We start from the raw sequence: 12,584 nt of genomic DNA, 5'->3' as shown, positions 1-12,584 counted from the left end.
GGTGGTGGTGCGAGTCGGGGTGGGGGTGGGGGTGGGGGTCAGGGTGGGAGTGTAGGTCTGCCCAGAGCCCGCGGAGCTGGGGCGGGTGGCTGAAGACGTTCTGCCATCCTCCGATTTATACTGGGAGTAAGACGCTGGGGAAAAAGACAAACCAGACCAAAGTGTCAAAAACAAAAACTTTGTGAGAAAGCAACCACGAGGGAAACAAGAGACCAACAGAGAACCATGTTAATGCATCATTTCTAACATGAAGACAGTATTTATTCAATACTATTGACTTGTGTCTCTCCGATACAGCATAGGGATATCTCTTTCTGCTAGTAACTGATTGGTACAAATAACTGCAATATAAATATGAAAGCAATTGCTGACTGATGTCCTCTCACTTCTAGCTCTAAAGTTAAACTTTTATTGGAAGAATACAGAGAGTTTGATCATTTATACAGTATCAACCTCTTCTTTTAGCTATTCCATCATTTTCTTTTAATATGAACGTAGATGGAAAATTCTCATTTACAATACGTGTTGTCACAGGCCATAAGGTGTCAGGAGTATTCTTAAGGCTGATGATATGTTTAGACACATAGTAAGGTAAGGTCTAGAATAGTGTGTGTGTGTGTGTGTGTGTGATGTATCAAAAAAAAAAGAGTGAGAAAACAATATGAAAGTAAAAGAGGAACTGAACAAGACAAATTATGTGAATGAAAAAGACTGATTAAGAAGAAAGTGCCCAAACAAACCTAAAGTAAACCACCTTCAGCCTGGCAGTCTGTCTGTGCTGCCTCTACTGTACTCTCAAGCTCTATTTCTGACAACATTTAGGGCTTGTGCAGTATAACCTGACAGGAAACAAAATGGGGTAAGATGATATATATTGTGTTCCCTGTATTCTCAAATGTTCCCGGTGTGTTGCAGTGTTTCCACTCAGCTCAGAGCGAGGCTATTGATTAATGGTGGTATCAGGCTCAGGGTGACTCAGCACTTTCAGGGCAGCCTCCTGGACACAGACACAGAGCTTAACATTGGGCCTAATGCAGAAACAGATAAGCCTTTCCCAGATGTTCTAAAATGGGGTAAAACGCTGGCTTAATTAGTCAAGGCCAAACGGTATTATAGTGGCAAACATTATCACAATCTGCAGACCGGGTTCTTGACCTGTCAGAGAGAGTTAGGTCTCCACAGAGACCAATATGTCCCAGAAAGTCGAAGACTAAATTAAATGGTTTCCCCAGAGCCAGACTAAACCGACAGACTACAACACGTGGAATCTACCTGAAATAGCACAGGCTACACACCCTATTCTATATTTTTAGACATGGCTTCTTTAGCTCTTCGCTTCAGTGACATGTTAGCTCAGCAGGAGAATTAATGTTGCCGATAGAAGAGGAGCAAAGGTCAAGTTCATATCCACAGTGGACTCTCTTACACCTGGATGAACAAGCTCAAGTGCACTGGGTTTAAATGTAACAATCAGAACTGCATCTCCATTTTCCGCATAATAAAATGCTACTACTGACGTTCACCCTCAGCTGAGTTTTGTATGATCAGATTAGCCTGTGATATTTATGCTTTACCTATGACGCTAAAGTGTATTCAGATACAAAGGACTGAGAACTGCTGTACTGAGCCATGTGTTATACTGTATATACCAGAGCTATTGATGTGTGCCATATACACTAAATAATATCTAAAATTCCAGTTAATGAATAGAAATTTGGAAAAGCTTAAAATATTAGGAAGAGATGAAGGCCTAGAAGGACAGACCAAACATCTGTATTCAAATTGTATCTTTGACGAAACAATCTTAACTCAGAGTGCACTTACTACCTTTTTTCTGGCCTTCATCACAGTGGATGGAGTTTGCTCTTTTATATATTTTTTTACTTGCTGCACTGCTGAGACTTTTTGCCACTGCAACCAACAAAAGGCAAGAAGAGATGGTTTACGGTAATTTCACAAAGGACAGGTTGGACAAAGACAAAAGATGTGAGGTCATAACTGCAGTGGTATTGCATGTCGCAGTCTATGGGACATCAACAGAGGTCTGTGCACAAGTATTAACAGATGTACCCAGCCTCAGGTGCACAAGCCTTGGAACTGGTTTCATAATGGCTATTGTTATAACAGGAAAGGTGGGGCTGGGCCAGGTTATAATAATGTCTGGTCAATGTATTCCTTTCCCTAAAATCCTTTTCCTTAAACAAAAGATTAGCTCATGGAGAGAGGAGTTTATTGTGCTGCAGTCAGATACTACACTGGGAATTTGTGAATGGCTTTTAGAACCCTAACAATGTAAACAGGATTTAATTCAAATATCTATGCCATTTAGTGGCTCTTTATCAATAAACTTTCATAGAAGTGTGTATCAAAAAGACACACCCTGGGGCGCCCTGTAGCTCGTCTGGTAGAGCTGGCCCCCACGTACGACACAAATAAGGAACAATTCCCTTCTTTGAAACGTCTGGCACAGAAACACGAGGACACAGAAGAGAACAAGCGTGATAGACAAATGGAGACTGGTCAAGAAAAAAATTGCTACATTTACAATGAATTCATAAAATATAATATAATATATAGTATTATTAGAAAAGCAGCATGCATGCATCTAGCACTGAAATGATTCATGGTTAATATAATCTATAGACCCACTCCCACAGAAACTGTCTGCAAATTCTTGTGGGAAACTTGGATCTTTTGAGCTGGAAGTAGTAATATGATACATCTAGAAAAACAGAGCATACATATGACTAACAGAGAGGGATACCAATGAAAGCAGGTGTGTGCTTTAAAAGCAGTGGTCCACCACTGGCGGCCCCGCAGGCCACATCAGGCCAACCAAAGCTTCCCATCCAGCCTGCAGAATGAAATGATTAAAGTAATTATATACTGAAAATATTACGACCTGGGTGTCTGCGGCCACACTCACAGGAAAATGCTGTATTGAGTTATTTAACTGGTGAAACACGACTTGACTTTTATTATTAAGTAGTATTCACAAGAAATGCAAAGTGAATTGTCATTTTTAATGTTTTTTGACAGCTGATTAGTTTGAAATATAGCAGGGAGTAATGGAACAAGAAGGAGCAACCGCAGTGAGCGATCACAGGAAGAGTTGCAGGCAATGGGCTGCACGTCTCAATTTGTCAATTCTCTCAATTCATATACATAAAATGTATGTTTATGTATATGATTGAATTTATATGTTATTCTAATGTAAATTTAAATAAATCTATTGTTCTATGTGTGTAGCATCAAAAGACTGCAAACTTTTACTGTACAACATTGTGTTGGATAATGATTTCCTTTATCTTTGAATAGCTAGATGTGGGCTATCCTCAGTATGTGGATGTTGAATAAATGATGCCATGTCAGTATCAATGTGTGTGTGTTTGTGTGTAATAACCCTACAGCCATTTCAGCTTTGCTTTACACATTCTGTGCCGAGTGTTTCCCACTCTGACTGAACTTAAAACAAAGTCTACGGATATCACTTTGCATTGCCTAAACAGAGTCTACCAAATACACAGAAACCCCAGAACTGAGGCCATTCCTACATACAGGAGAGGAGGTCAGTTGAGGTCAAATGGTGTCCTGCGGCTCGGGGTTGCAGATGAGGCTGTGTGCAGATTAGGCAGGGCTGTGTACTGGCAACACAGAGATGGATGCTCTGAATGCAGGATTAGACTAGGAGTGATCTAGGAGTCATTTTTCCACATCATCTCTCCTTTATATGCTCCCATATCTCTACAATATGTGCACAGGCAAAATGGGACAGCATTTTTACACCTTTACAACAGTTCATCGGCTCCTAATACACTATCATGAAATGTGGTGAACTTGTTTCTGGTGCAGGTGTTTCCTCCTGCTGCCTCTCACAGCCTCATTCATCTGTTGTAGAGGTCATTAAACAAACAAACAAACCTCAAACAGCAGCGAGTACATTTGCCTGTAAGCACTAGACAGCCATTTAACAACCTTTCAAACACACCAAAGACTATTTCAGTTGGAGCACAGTGCTAGCTGTGAGAAATGTCCACGAGTGAACCTCTAAAGACCTTGACCACCTTTTGCCATGCTTATACATGAGGTTCCTCCATTTTTTATAAACCAAGAAATATGTGGTAAGTATGCCACAGAACAGGTGCAACAATATTGAAACTCCAAATTCTTCTAATGAGAAAAAGAAACTAGACAAACTTTCACAACACACTGTAACAAACAATAGCTTAAGAGTGTTTGGGGTTTTCAAATCCATATTGGGTTGACAGTGTAGGACCTGTCTGACGCTTACCCTTACCTTAAAGATGAATGCCTGTACTTTAACGCCACAGCCATGTTTTATTATAAATCCTATGTTCTAGAGTACAGAGCCAAAACAAAAGGGTCCTGTTACTAACAGACTGCACTGTACTTGTGTTCACTTCCTACCCGGCACCTTGTTCAACCTGTGTCGATAGATCAATAAAATATGCAGGAGTCCTGGGATCAAAGCGCAAGTCTTTACCTGGATTTTGGTTCATGGTTCCAGGGGTGTCAATCCCAGGATGAGACCTGTTTAACCCCTGGTTGGCGTCCCACTCCGACTAGTCAGATCGGAGGGCCAGAATCAACATTCCTACTTCCTGAAAACATCCTACACAGTGGAAGATAAGCTGGAATCCAAAGTCCATGGTGCAGTGAAGGGCATGAAGGAGAAAGCTACAAGAAGAAATTCCAAACAACAACCCCCGAAAAAGGGACACCGAAAACTCAAGTTTTTCAGAGTAAAGGGGAAAGCAGGAAGGGAGAAATGGAGAGGGGTCAGCTCTGGTCGGTGTCACTGTCGCTGAGAGCCGACTCAGTGTGAGACAGGTTGTGGCGACTCTCCAACCCCCATCCTTTTGTCCATAAGTGTGTGTGTTTATGTGTGTGTGTGTAAAAGAGACAGAGAGTGGGACACGGGGAGAGTGTGACTGTTTAATCTGCCCCTCCCTCCCGTAGTGCTGGTGTGTGTGAGCGCCAACACGCTCCCCACCCCCAATCTATCCGCCTTCATTGGCAGTCAGATTAAATGGTCAGAGTTAGCGATTAATGCTGTGCTGTCCGGGCCAGTGGGTAGCAGGCGAGCACACGGTGCGGCTCCTGCCTCCCCTGCAGCCTGAGAGGATTAGCTGCTGCTAATGCTAAGCTAAACGCTAAGCTCCAGCCAACAGAGACGCAAAAAGGGGGCAGGGGGTAGGAGTCCTCCTTTCTGAGAGGAGGGTGCTACTGCATTTGTTGCACATGGCAGGTACAAGTTTCAGCTCAGATGACAGGAGGTATATAGAGTCACCCTATGACACTAAAAAAGCACATTTGCTCAATTTATATAAATCAAAACTAGCTCTCAGTTCACCAAGCACCATTACATTACATTACATTAACATAATGTATCCACGCCAACACTGCAAACCAGGTCATCCTTATATACATATAAGAGCGTTTTTTTTTTTTTTTGTAGCTGAGGAATAAAGACTGCAGTATTCCTATCCAGATCATTTGAAATGTAAGTTACGGTTGAACTTGACAAAACAGCCTGACACATAATACATTCACTTGGCATCTTTGAAATAAAGACAGTTTCAAAGCACAACTGTCATTTTAAAGTAAAGTGTCACACATGTAAAAGGTTCAGTGTGTAACATTTAGGAGGATCTATCGGCAGAAACGGAATATTATATTCATAGATACGTTTTAATTAGTGTACAATCACCTAAATAAAAGAACCGTTGTGTTGTGTACTCTTCTACAGAGGCCGCCATGTTGATACAGGAACCCAGAATGGACAAACCATACACTTACACTAGAAGGAAATGTAATTATTTAGTTTCATAATCAGACCAATTATCTTATATTTTTCTTTGTATACTAGCTGTTAGTATAGAGGCAAATCATTGTGTTTCATTTGATGAGGTTGGCATAGAGCTGAGTAAGACTGTATGACTAAAGCTGATTAAATTCAATTCAACCTTAATATCTGATCACCTTCCTGTCTCCCTAAGTCAAAGAACAAACCCTTCCTCAATCAATCTATTACACACATTAAACTTTATAATAGCACTTGAACCAACAGAAAACCATAAAAAAATGTGAGAGGAGGATGAATGAACATAAAGTATTGTGAATTGTGTTAAACTAGTTGCTCAGTTGCATCACTAAAGTGTCACTGCACAACCTGTTTGCCAGAGTTTTAGAGAGCAGCAGCATACTGTAGATTCAGAGGGACCCTGACCAATTTATTATTCGTGTTAGCTGACCCACATTTGCCCAAACCATAAATCCAGTGACTTTCAGATCTAGTCTGTAATACTACAAACCCATAAAACATTGCCCATAGCTTTTTCCCTCCCATTAGTTCACTACTAATACATACTCTAATCAGACTGAAATGGATTACTGAAACTGAAACTAAATGAAAATGTAAATAAATAGAGACCTTTAAAAGTTCTAGAAGAAACCCAAAAGAACAAGAGAAGATCAGTTAAATGAGTTTCCACATTTATACCTGCTGTGACTGCAGGTACAAGCTGTCCGGTTGACTGAGCGCTCTGCTTACTGATGCATTATAACCACATGCACGTGTGAAGTGGACTGCACCTTCACTCTCATCTGCTGCCCTTGTGTTGACCCAATCTTGCCTTGTCAGCTGGTTTCCACACACCACACACACACATACTGCTTTCTCATCAGACCTGTCGGCCACCTGTCTCCAGATGGCTAAGCTTGAGAGAGGAGTTAAGAGGAGTTTTCCTCTGCAAGAGCAAACAGTGCGCACACACACGCAAATAGATACACACATACGCTCGCTGATGCATAGCAGTAGAATGCAATTACTTCTTAGTGTCCAAGCTCCTGACATATATTCATTACATCACAATAACAAATACACATGTACAACTGTCTTCAAGGTTTCACAAATAAAGAGCTCTTTTCAATACTCCCGTGACTCTCCAGAGACTGGTTAAAAATCTCTCTGTCCCAGACACTAATGCCCTCGCTCACTTACACACACACCAAATGTAACAGTTTAAATGAAGCTCAAGCAGCACAAAGCACCAGAGCATGCAAATTCACTGTGATCTCCACTTTACAACCCTGTCAGTTGCCCTCTATCCTTTCCCTCCATACCTCTTTTCTTCCTCCTGCAAGCATCTCTCCGTCTCTGCCCCTCCTCTTCCTCAGTGATGGTGAAGAGAGCGGGGATTGCTGAACGGCTGCCTCCCTTCCTCAGCTTCCGCTTGCCCTGCGTGCAGCCACTTCCACCTCCTCCTGGTTCTCGTCCTTTACTTTCTGGCATCGCCTTCCCTGTTGCTAACCCTCGAGCCTGTGGCTAACTCACCCAACCCCTGCCCATCTCACCCTGCAGTGGTAGGTGGGGGGGGGAGATGCCAGACGATGGTGGTGGACGGGGGTCACCCCTAAAAGCCTTCTTCTCAGTGAAGATGTGGACAGCTAACAGCTATTGCTAAAAGCTAAATCCACTGGATGCACATTGCTGCTCTATGTCTGAGACAACAGAAAGAAGGGAGAGGAAGAGAGAAGGAACAGGACAGGACAAAAATGGCAGGAGAGATGGAGGAAATGAAATTATCAAATGAGGTGGGTAAAGAAAAGAGTCAAGACAAACGTGCAGAGATGATGAGGGCCAGTGGAGAAACAGTCAAACAGAGCTGTTCACTGTGGCATGTCCACTCTGCCTGCGCTGGCAGTGCCAGGCATAGAGAAAGAGTGAAAGACAGAGAGAGTGCGACCGAGTCTGAGGATGAGCTCTCGTAGTCTGGCTTAGAAAAGAAGACTTAATCCAAAAGACTGGCTCGGTCGGGAGCTGGAGAAATTGCACTTCTCTTGACTTCCTCACTCCTCAAGAGATGCGGCTGCTGCTGTCACTACTGTTACTGCAGCCCCCGTCCCTCCTCGCCTCGCTATTGCTGGGCCTATTCTGTCAATGCAAACCTGTCAGAAGCATCACATCACACAGGCACTGGCTGCACAGTACACACACACACACACACACACACACACGGGTAACAGAGGGCAGCAGGGCCGTTAAAATATTCAGTGCAAATCCAGCGGTGGAAGGTGAGCCGGTAAAGGGTTTCCCTGACGACAGCAGCACATGGACCAATGACGCAGTGGGAAGCGAGAGAGCAGAGGACGGGCACACTTTAATTTAATGTACACACACACACACAACTCTGGACGCACTCCTATGCACACACCAAAGCAAACAATGCAGTACTGGAGCTGCCCCGGTGGAAGGGGTGTGTTCACAGAGCACATGGTATATGTCCCCGCCCCATTCTGCACTTAAAGAGCCATCAGCTATTTGACACACCACAGCTGTACAGCAAATATGGAAACCTTTTCATTCATAGCTTGCTGCCTCTTTACAGGAATAGCACACAGAAATATGCAGTGCATCAGTGTTTGTATCGGAGCACTGAGCAGTGCTGTTGCACAATGCTTTAACGGATCGTAAGGTGTGTTTCACTTCCATTTCATACATGGCATGTGTAAATGCACTGCGTCTGAAAGGGTGAGAAATAAAGAAAGCAAAAAGAGAACACACAGTAAGGTAGGGGCCATGGAAGGAAGAGAGAAATGATGGGGCAATAAAGTTATTGAAATCATTACAGGCCACATTACAGGAGGCCTGTCCAATAACCTGAACAAACAACCATTTGCTTGTTCAGTTATCTCACATCTTCTAAAACAAATACACACAGAGACCAAACAACCAGCACGACAGCCTGAGATCTTCATGCCACCAAGACACTGTGGCTGAAGACAGCAGGGCAACTAAAGGATTAAAGACACACACACTGACCCTCGCTTAAATGTTACAGGTGCACTTTTTCTTTTTTGATGCTAATATAGACAACATCTTGGTACAGAGTATTTACTGAAGAACACATCCGATTCTTAGACCCTTCAAATATTTATTATAAAGACTTTGTTCCTTATCTGCTTAGGGAGGACACGCTGTACAAACACACATGCCGGTATTCATGAAAGAGCAATCTGATCTTTGTCCCTGCAGGATAGAGTAATGCTGTAATCCTACACTCAGACTTAAACCGGATAGGCTAGGCTACACACCCTCCTCACACCTGTGTGTATGAGAAAGATGCAGACACAAGAACTGTTGCATGAACACTAAACATTACTAATAAATGTGAGTTTATTCTTACTTCTTAATCACCACTGTCAACAAATTAATTAAAAAAGCTTTGGCCACATGCATATTTTTAGTATTTGGAAGTGCTAATCGGTGTATCTTATAGTGAGATACAGACGTAGCTAAAAGCAAAGTCTTATCTGTGTTTCCCATGCTGGGGCCCTCAATGACGTGATGTGTAACAGTATAAAATACAACAATTCAGTTTTAGTTGTAAAGCACCAAATCGTTACAGAAGTTACCACAGGACACCTTTCAAATAATCATAACAAAATACCAAAATCTGAATCATCACAGGATGGTCCTTTCCACTTTATTGCTGCAGAAGAAGCCACACCCACTCCACGAACACATAATTCATGAGGTTATATTGCGATCCGCTGTATCGAGCATCGCTTGTTTACCCGGACAGAAGTGTACTTCTGATACGAACAGCCAGGCTCCTTCGTGCATATTCATTTTAAAGAGCAACGGCCAAACAGGAAACTGATGATGTAACTTCATCTCAAGTCTCGGACTGTCGCGTATGTAGGGCTTGGCCCACTTGTTGTGGTCCAGCCAAAAAGCGTAGTGCTTGTATTACAAATAGGGTTAACTAGTGCTGATTGCAACCCACATGAGGTGGACGAGATGACTAAACGGAGGGGATTAGGAAATATCATCATCATGGTGGTGCAGGTGAAGAGGGGCTGCAGGGAAGGCTGTCCTTCTTGCCAGTCAGGGGATGTGTGAGCAGTATACTGTTACAGTACAGGTGTAACAGTGAGCAGTTCAAGAAAAGATAGCTGTAGGCAGAACACACCAGCAGGATGAAACAAGATGTGTAAAAGTGTTTTAATCACGTAAACAAGGGCCATTTAATGAAAAGGTAAAAGATAAAGGAAAAGGCCATGCCTGAAGGGAAGGCGTGTGCAGGTAAAGTGGAATACATTCACAGCCGGTAACGTGACCAAGCTCTCGTGTGTCCTGCATTAGCAACAAGTGAGAAATCAAACAGCTGATACAGAAAGAGATATCCAAACTGGTTTTACCACAGAGTGAGAAAAGATATGCGAAGCATTGTGTGAGTGGAAGATTTGATAGAACCGCTGATAATCCCACAGGACCGTGATCACAACATCAGAGCCAGCTTCACTGTAAAAGGTGCAGTGGTGCAGCGCATTGTGAATGTTAAAGCTCACAGCAGCATGGGAATGTAAGATAAATAATGCATGTGGAGGTTGTTTATGAAGATTAAGCTAGAAACAGAACTGAAAAGCTCAAAAGCATCATGTTACAGAAAATGGATGCCAAGAGTTGGCAGCAGAGTTGAATTAGACGGGCAATATTTTTATTTACTCCATATTTCTAGAATATTTTCTGGTTTCTTTATGACAGTAAACTAAATATCTTTGGGTTGTGGACAAAACAAGACATTTAAGAACATCATGTTGAGTTTAGGAAACAGTGATCAAGGTTATTTTCTCACCACTTTCTTACATTTTATGGGCCAAACAACTAATAGATTGATCAAGAAAACGATCGACATTATGAAAATAATCCGTAGTTCCGCAGCCCTAACTGAATGTCACAAGAGATCTTCAAATCAGAAACAGCTCCCATCATGAACTAGGCTAATACATCTATATGAAAGACTCCCTGACAAAATACAATCTTAACTTTTCAACTCAAACTTTAGTTTAGTCTGCCTTTCTATAGTTATAGTGAAGATAGTTCTTACTATCAAATGTCAGAGACTTTCACTACCATAGGAAAAACATTTCAATAAAAGGTGATTAATAGTCAAAAGTTAAACAAACATTTCCCAGTCAGTAGCTCAAATGATCAAACCCCTGCAACAACAACCGACCATCTAATGGCGGAGCGTACAGTGTCAGGCTTGTTGCACTGCTCTGACAACAACCCAATGGGTGATGTCACAGCAGGTATTCTGCCATTAACAGCTAATGGACAACACCTGTTGTGCCAAAACTTGCAAATAGGTTTCCACTTTTCAAACAACAGAGAATTGTGCACCACCACTGCGCCTGCTTCTTTTTAGATTCAGTACTGAATTATAAAAAATAAAAAAAAACATATATTATTCACATTATTCTTGTTTATTTGATTTTGGCGACACCACTGGTGATAAGTGGTCAATGCTTTGATGCTTTGCTCTTGAACTGCAAGTTATTAGACTGACAGCAGCTCACACAATACCAAACACACCCATTTTATTTTGCTTTGTAGGTTTTTATATAACATATAAGGATTAAAATGACATGCCACCAGACAAAAAGGCTAATAGAAAAAGCAGCTTAAACGTAGAGTAGTGAAGCTATGAGTAGCCATTTTCAGTCCTAACATCAGTGTGATAAATGACGACAGCCGCGAAACCAGAAATTAAGTGTTTGGGCCACAGGTGTGCGGTTGTCCGGTGCTGCACTAAAGTTTTAGGAGTTAACACGCTTGTCCAGACTGTGGACATGTTTAAAAACACTTGAAAAAGTCTGAGAACAAAACTGTAGCCTGAAGACACATTATAAAGCCAGCTACTGCCACCCGAAGAACCAGCTTTCTGGTCATTTCCATGAATTCACCTGTCACGTCGGCTGAAGGAGCTCTCTTCGACGAGTTGACAAAATGTCAGCAACAGGTGTCTGTGAGCGCAGGAGGAGCTCAAAATGTCTATTAACGACTACGGTCAAACTAAAAAACAGTTATGCAGGTAGTTTAGAGGACTTGTCGAGTTTTTATTGAACGTAAAGCAACCGGTTGCGTGAGTCGGTTGATCGTTAATCCCACTCCCGTGACCGACCCGGCTCCGTGTACTTTAGTCTCTTCTGTAAGTCACCGTCAGCGGTCAAACACCAGCCGAACTGAAGACTCTGCGCTGAGCAGTGCACAAGAGTTTTAAATCACAGTTTGCCCGTGTAAAAAGTTAAATCCAGTCAACTTTTCTGTCGGTAGGAACTCACCTTGGGACTCGGGAGGAGATGCGTCGCTGCCATCCTGGTCCGCCATTTCTCCTGACGTCAGCTGAGAGGGATCAACTGCAGGAACCGGAGGGACCTGCGGGAGGGATCCTGAGACCGGCCGGGCACCCTCCCCCGGACAGGTGGGGGACGACACCGGCAGATACCTAATCTAGGAAGTGCAATAGTGTGTTAATAATCTCACGTTAGAGGCCAAATAAACTTTTCTCCCACTATTAGTCCCAGTCATTCACACATTTACTTCATATTGGGCATTAAAGGCACCTTATAACCCAATAAGTGTTACCTGGTAAAGAGTAGAATTTGTATTTATGCCTACCTAACTAAGCAGTTGGCTAATCCCTGTTTGAATAATGATACTGGTACTGCTTTAAAAAAAAGACTGCTTGATAAACTTGAGATGGGGCAAGGTG

General features: G+C 42.5%; 1 protein-coding gene across 1 annotated transcript in view; it reads right to left on the bottom strand.

Moving 5' to 3' along the window:
• The window catches only part of si:ch73-217b7.1 (ensconsin), a gene marked incomplete in the record, with an annotated part of 29,901 nt that extends 17,588 nt beyond the window's left edge, over positions 1-12,313 (bottom strand). Inside the window, 2 exon segments of the mRNA XM_035679324.1 lie at positions 1-134; positions 12,154-12,313. Coding sequence (XP_035535217.1) covers positions 1-134; positions 12,154-12,199 — 180 coding nt within the window.
• Positions 12,314-12,584: the final 271 nt, after the last annotated feature.

This window comes from Morone saxatilis, unplaced genomic scaffold (genome assembly GCF_004916995.1).
Source record: "Morone saxatilis isolate NCDOM2014 unplaced genomic scaffold, NCSU_SB_2.0 Contig7, whole genome shotgun sequence".
In the NCBI taxonomy this organism is placed as follows: Eukaryota; Metazoa; Chordata; class Actinopteri; family Moronidae; genus Morone; species Morone saxatilis.
This window is presented reverse-complemented; position numbering and strand designations above follow the sequence as displayed.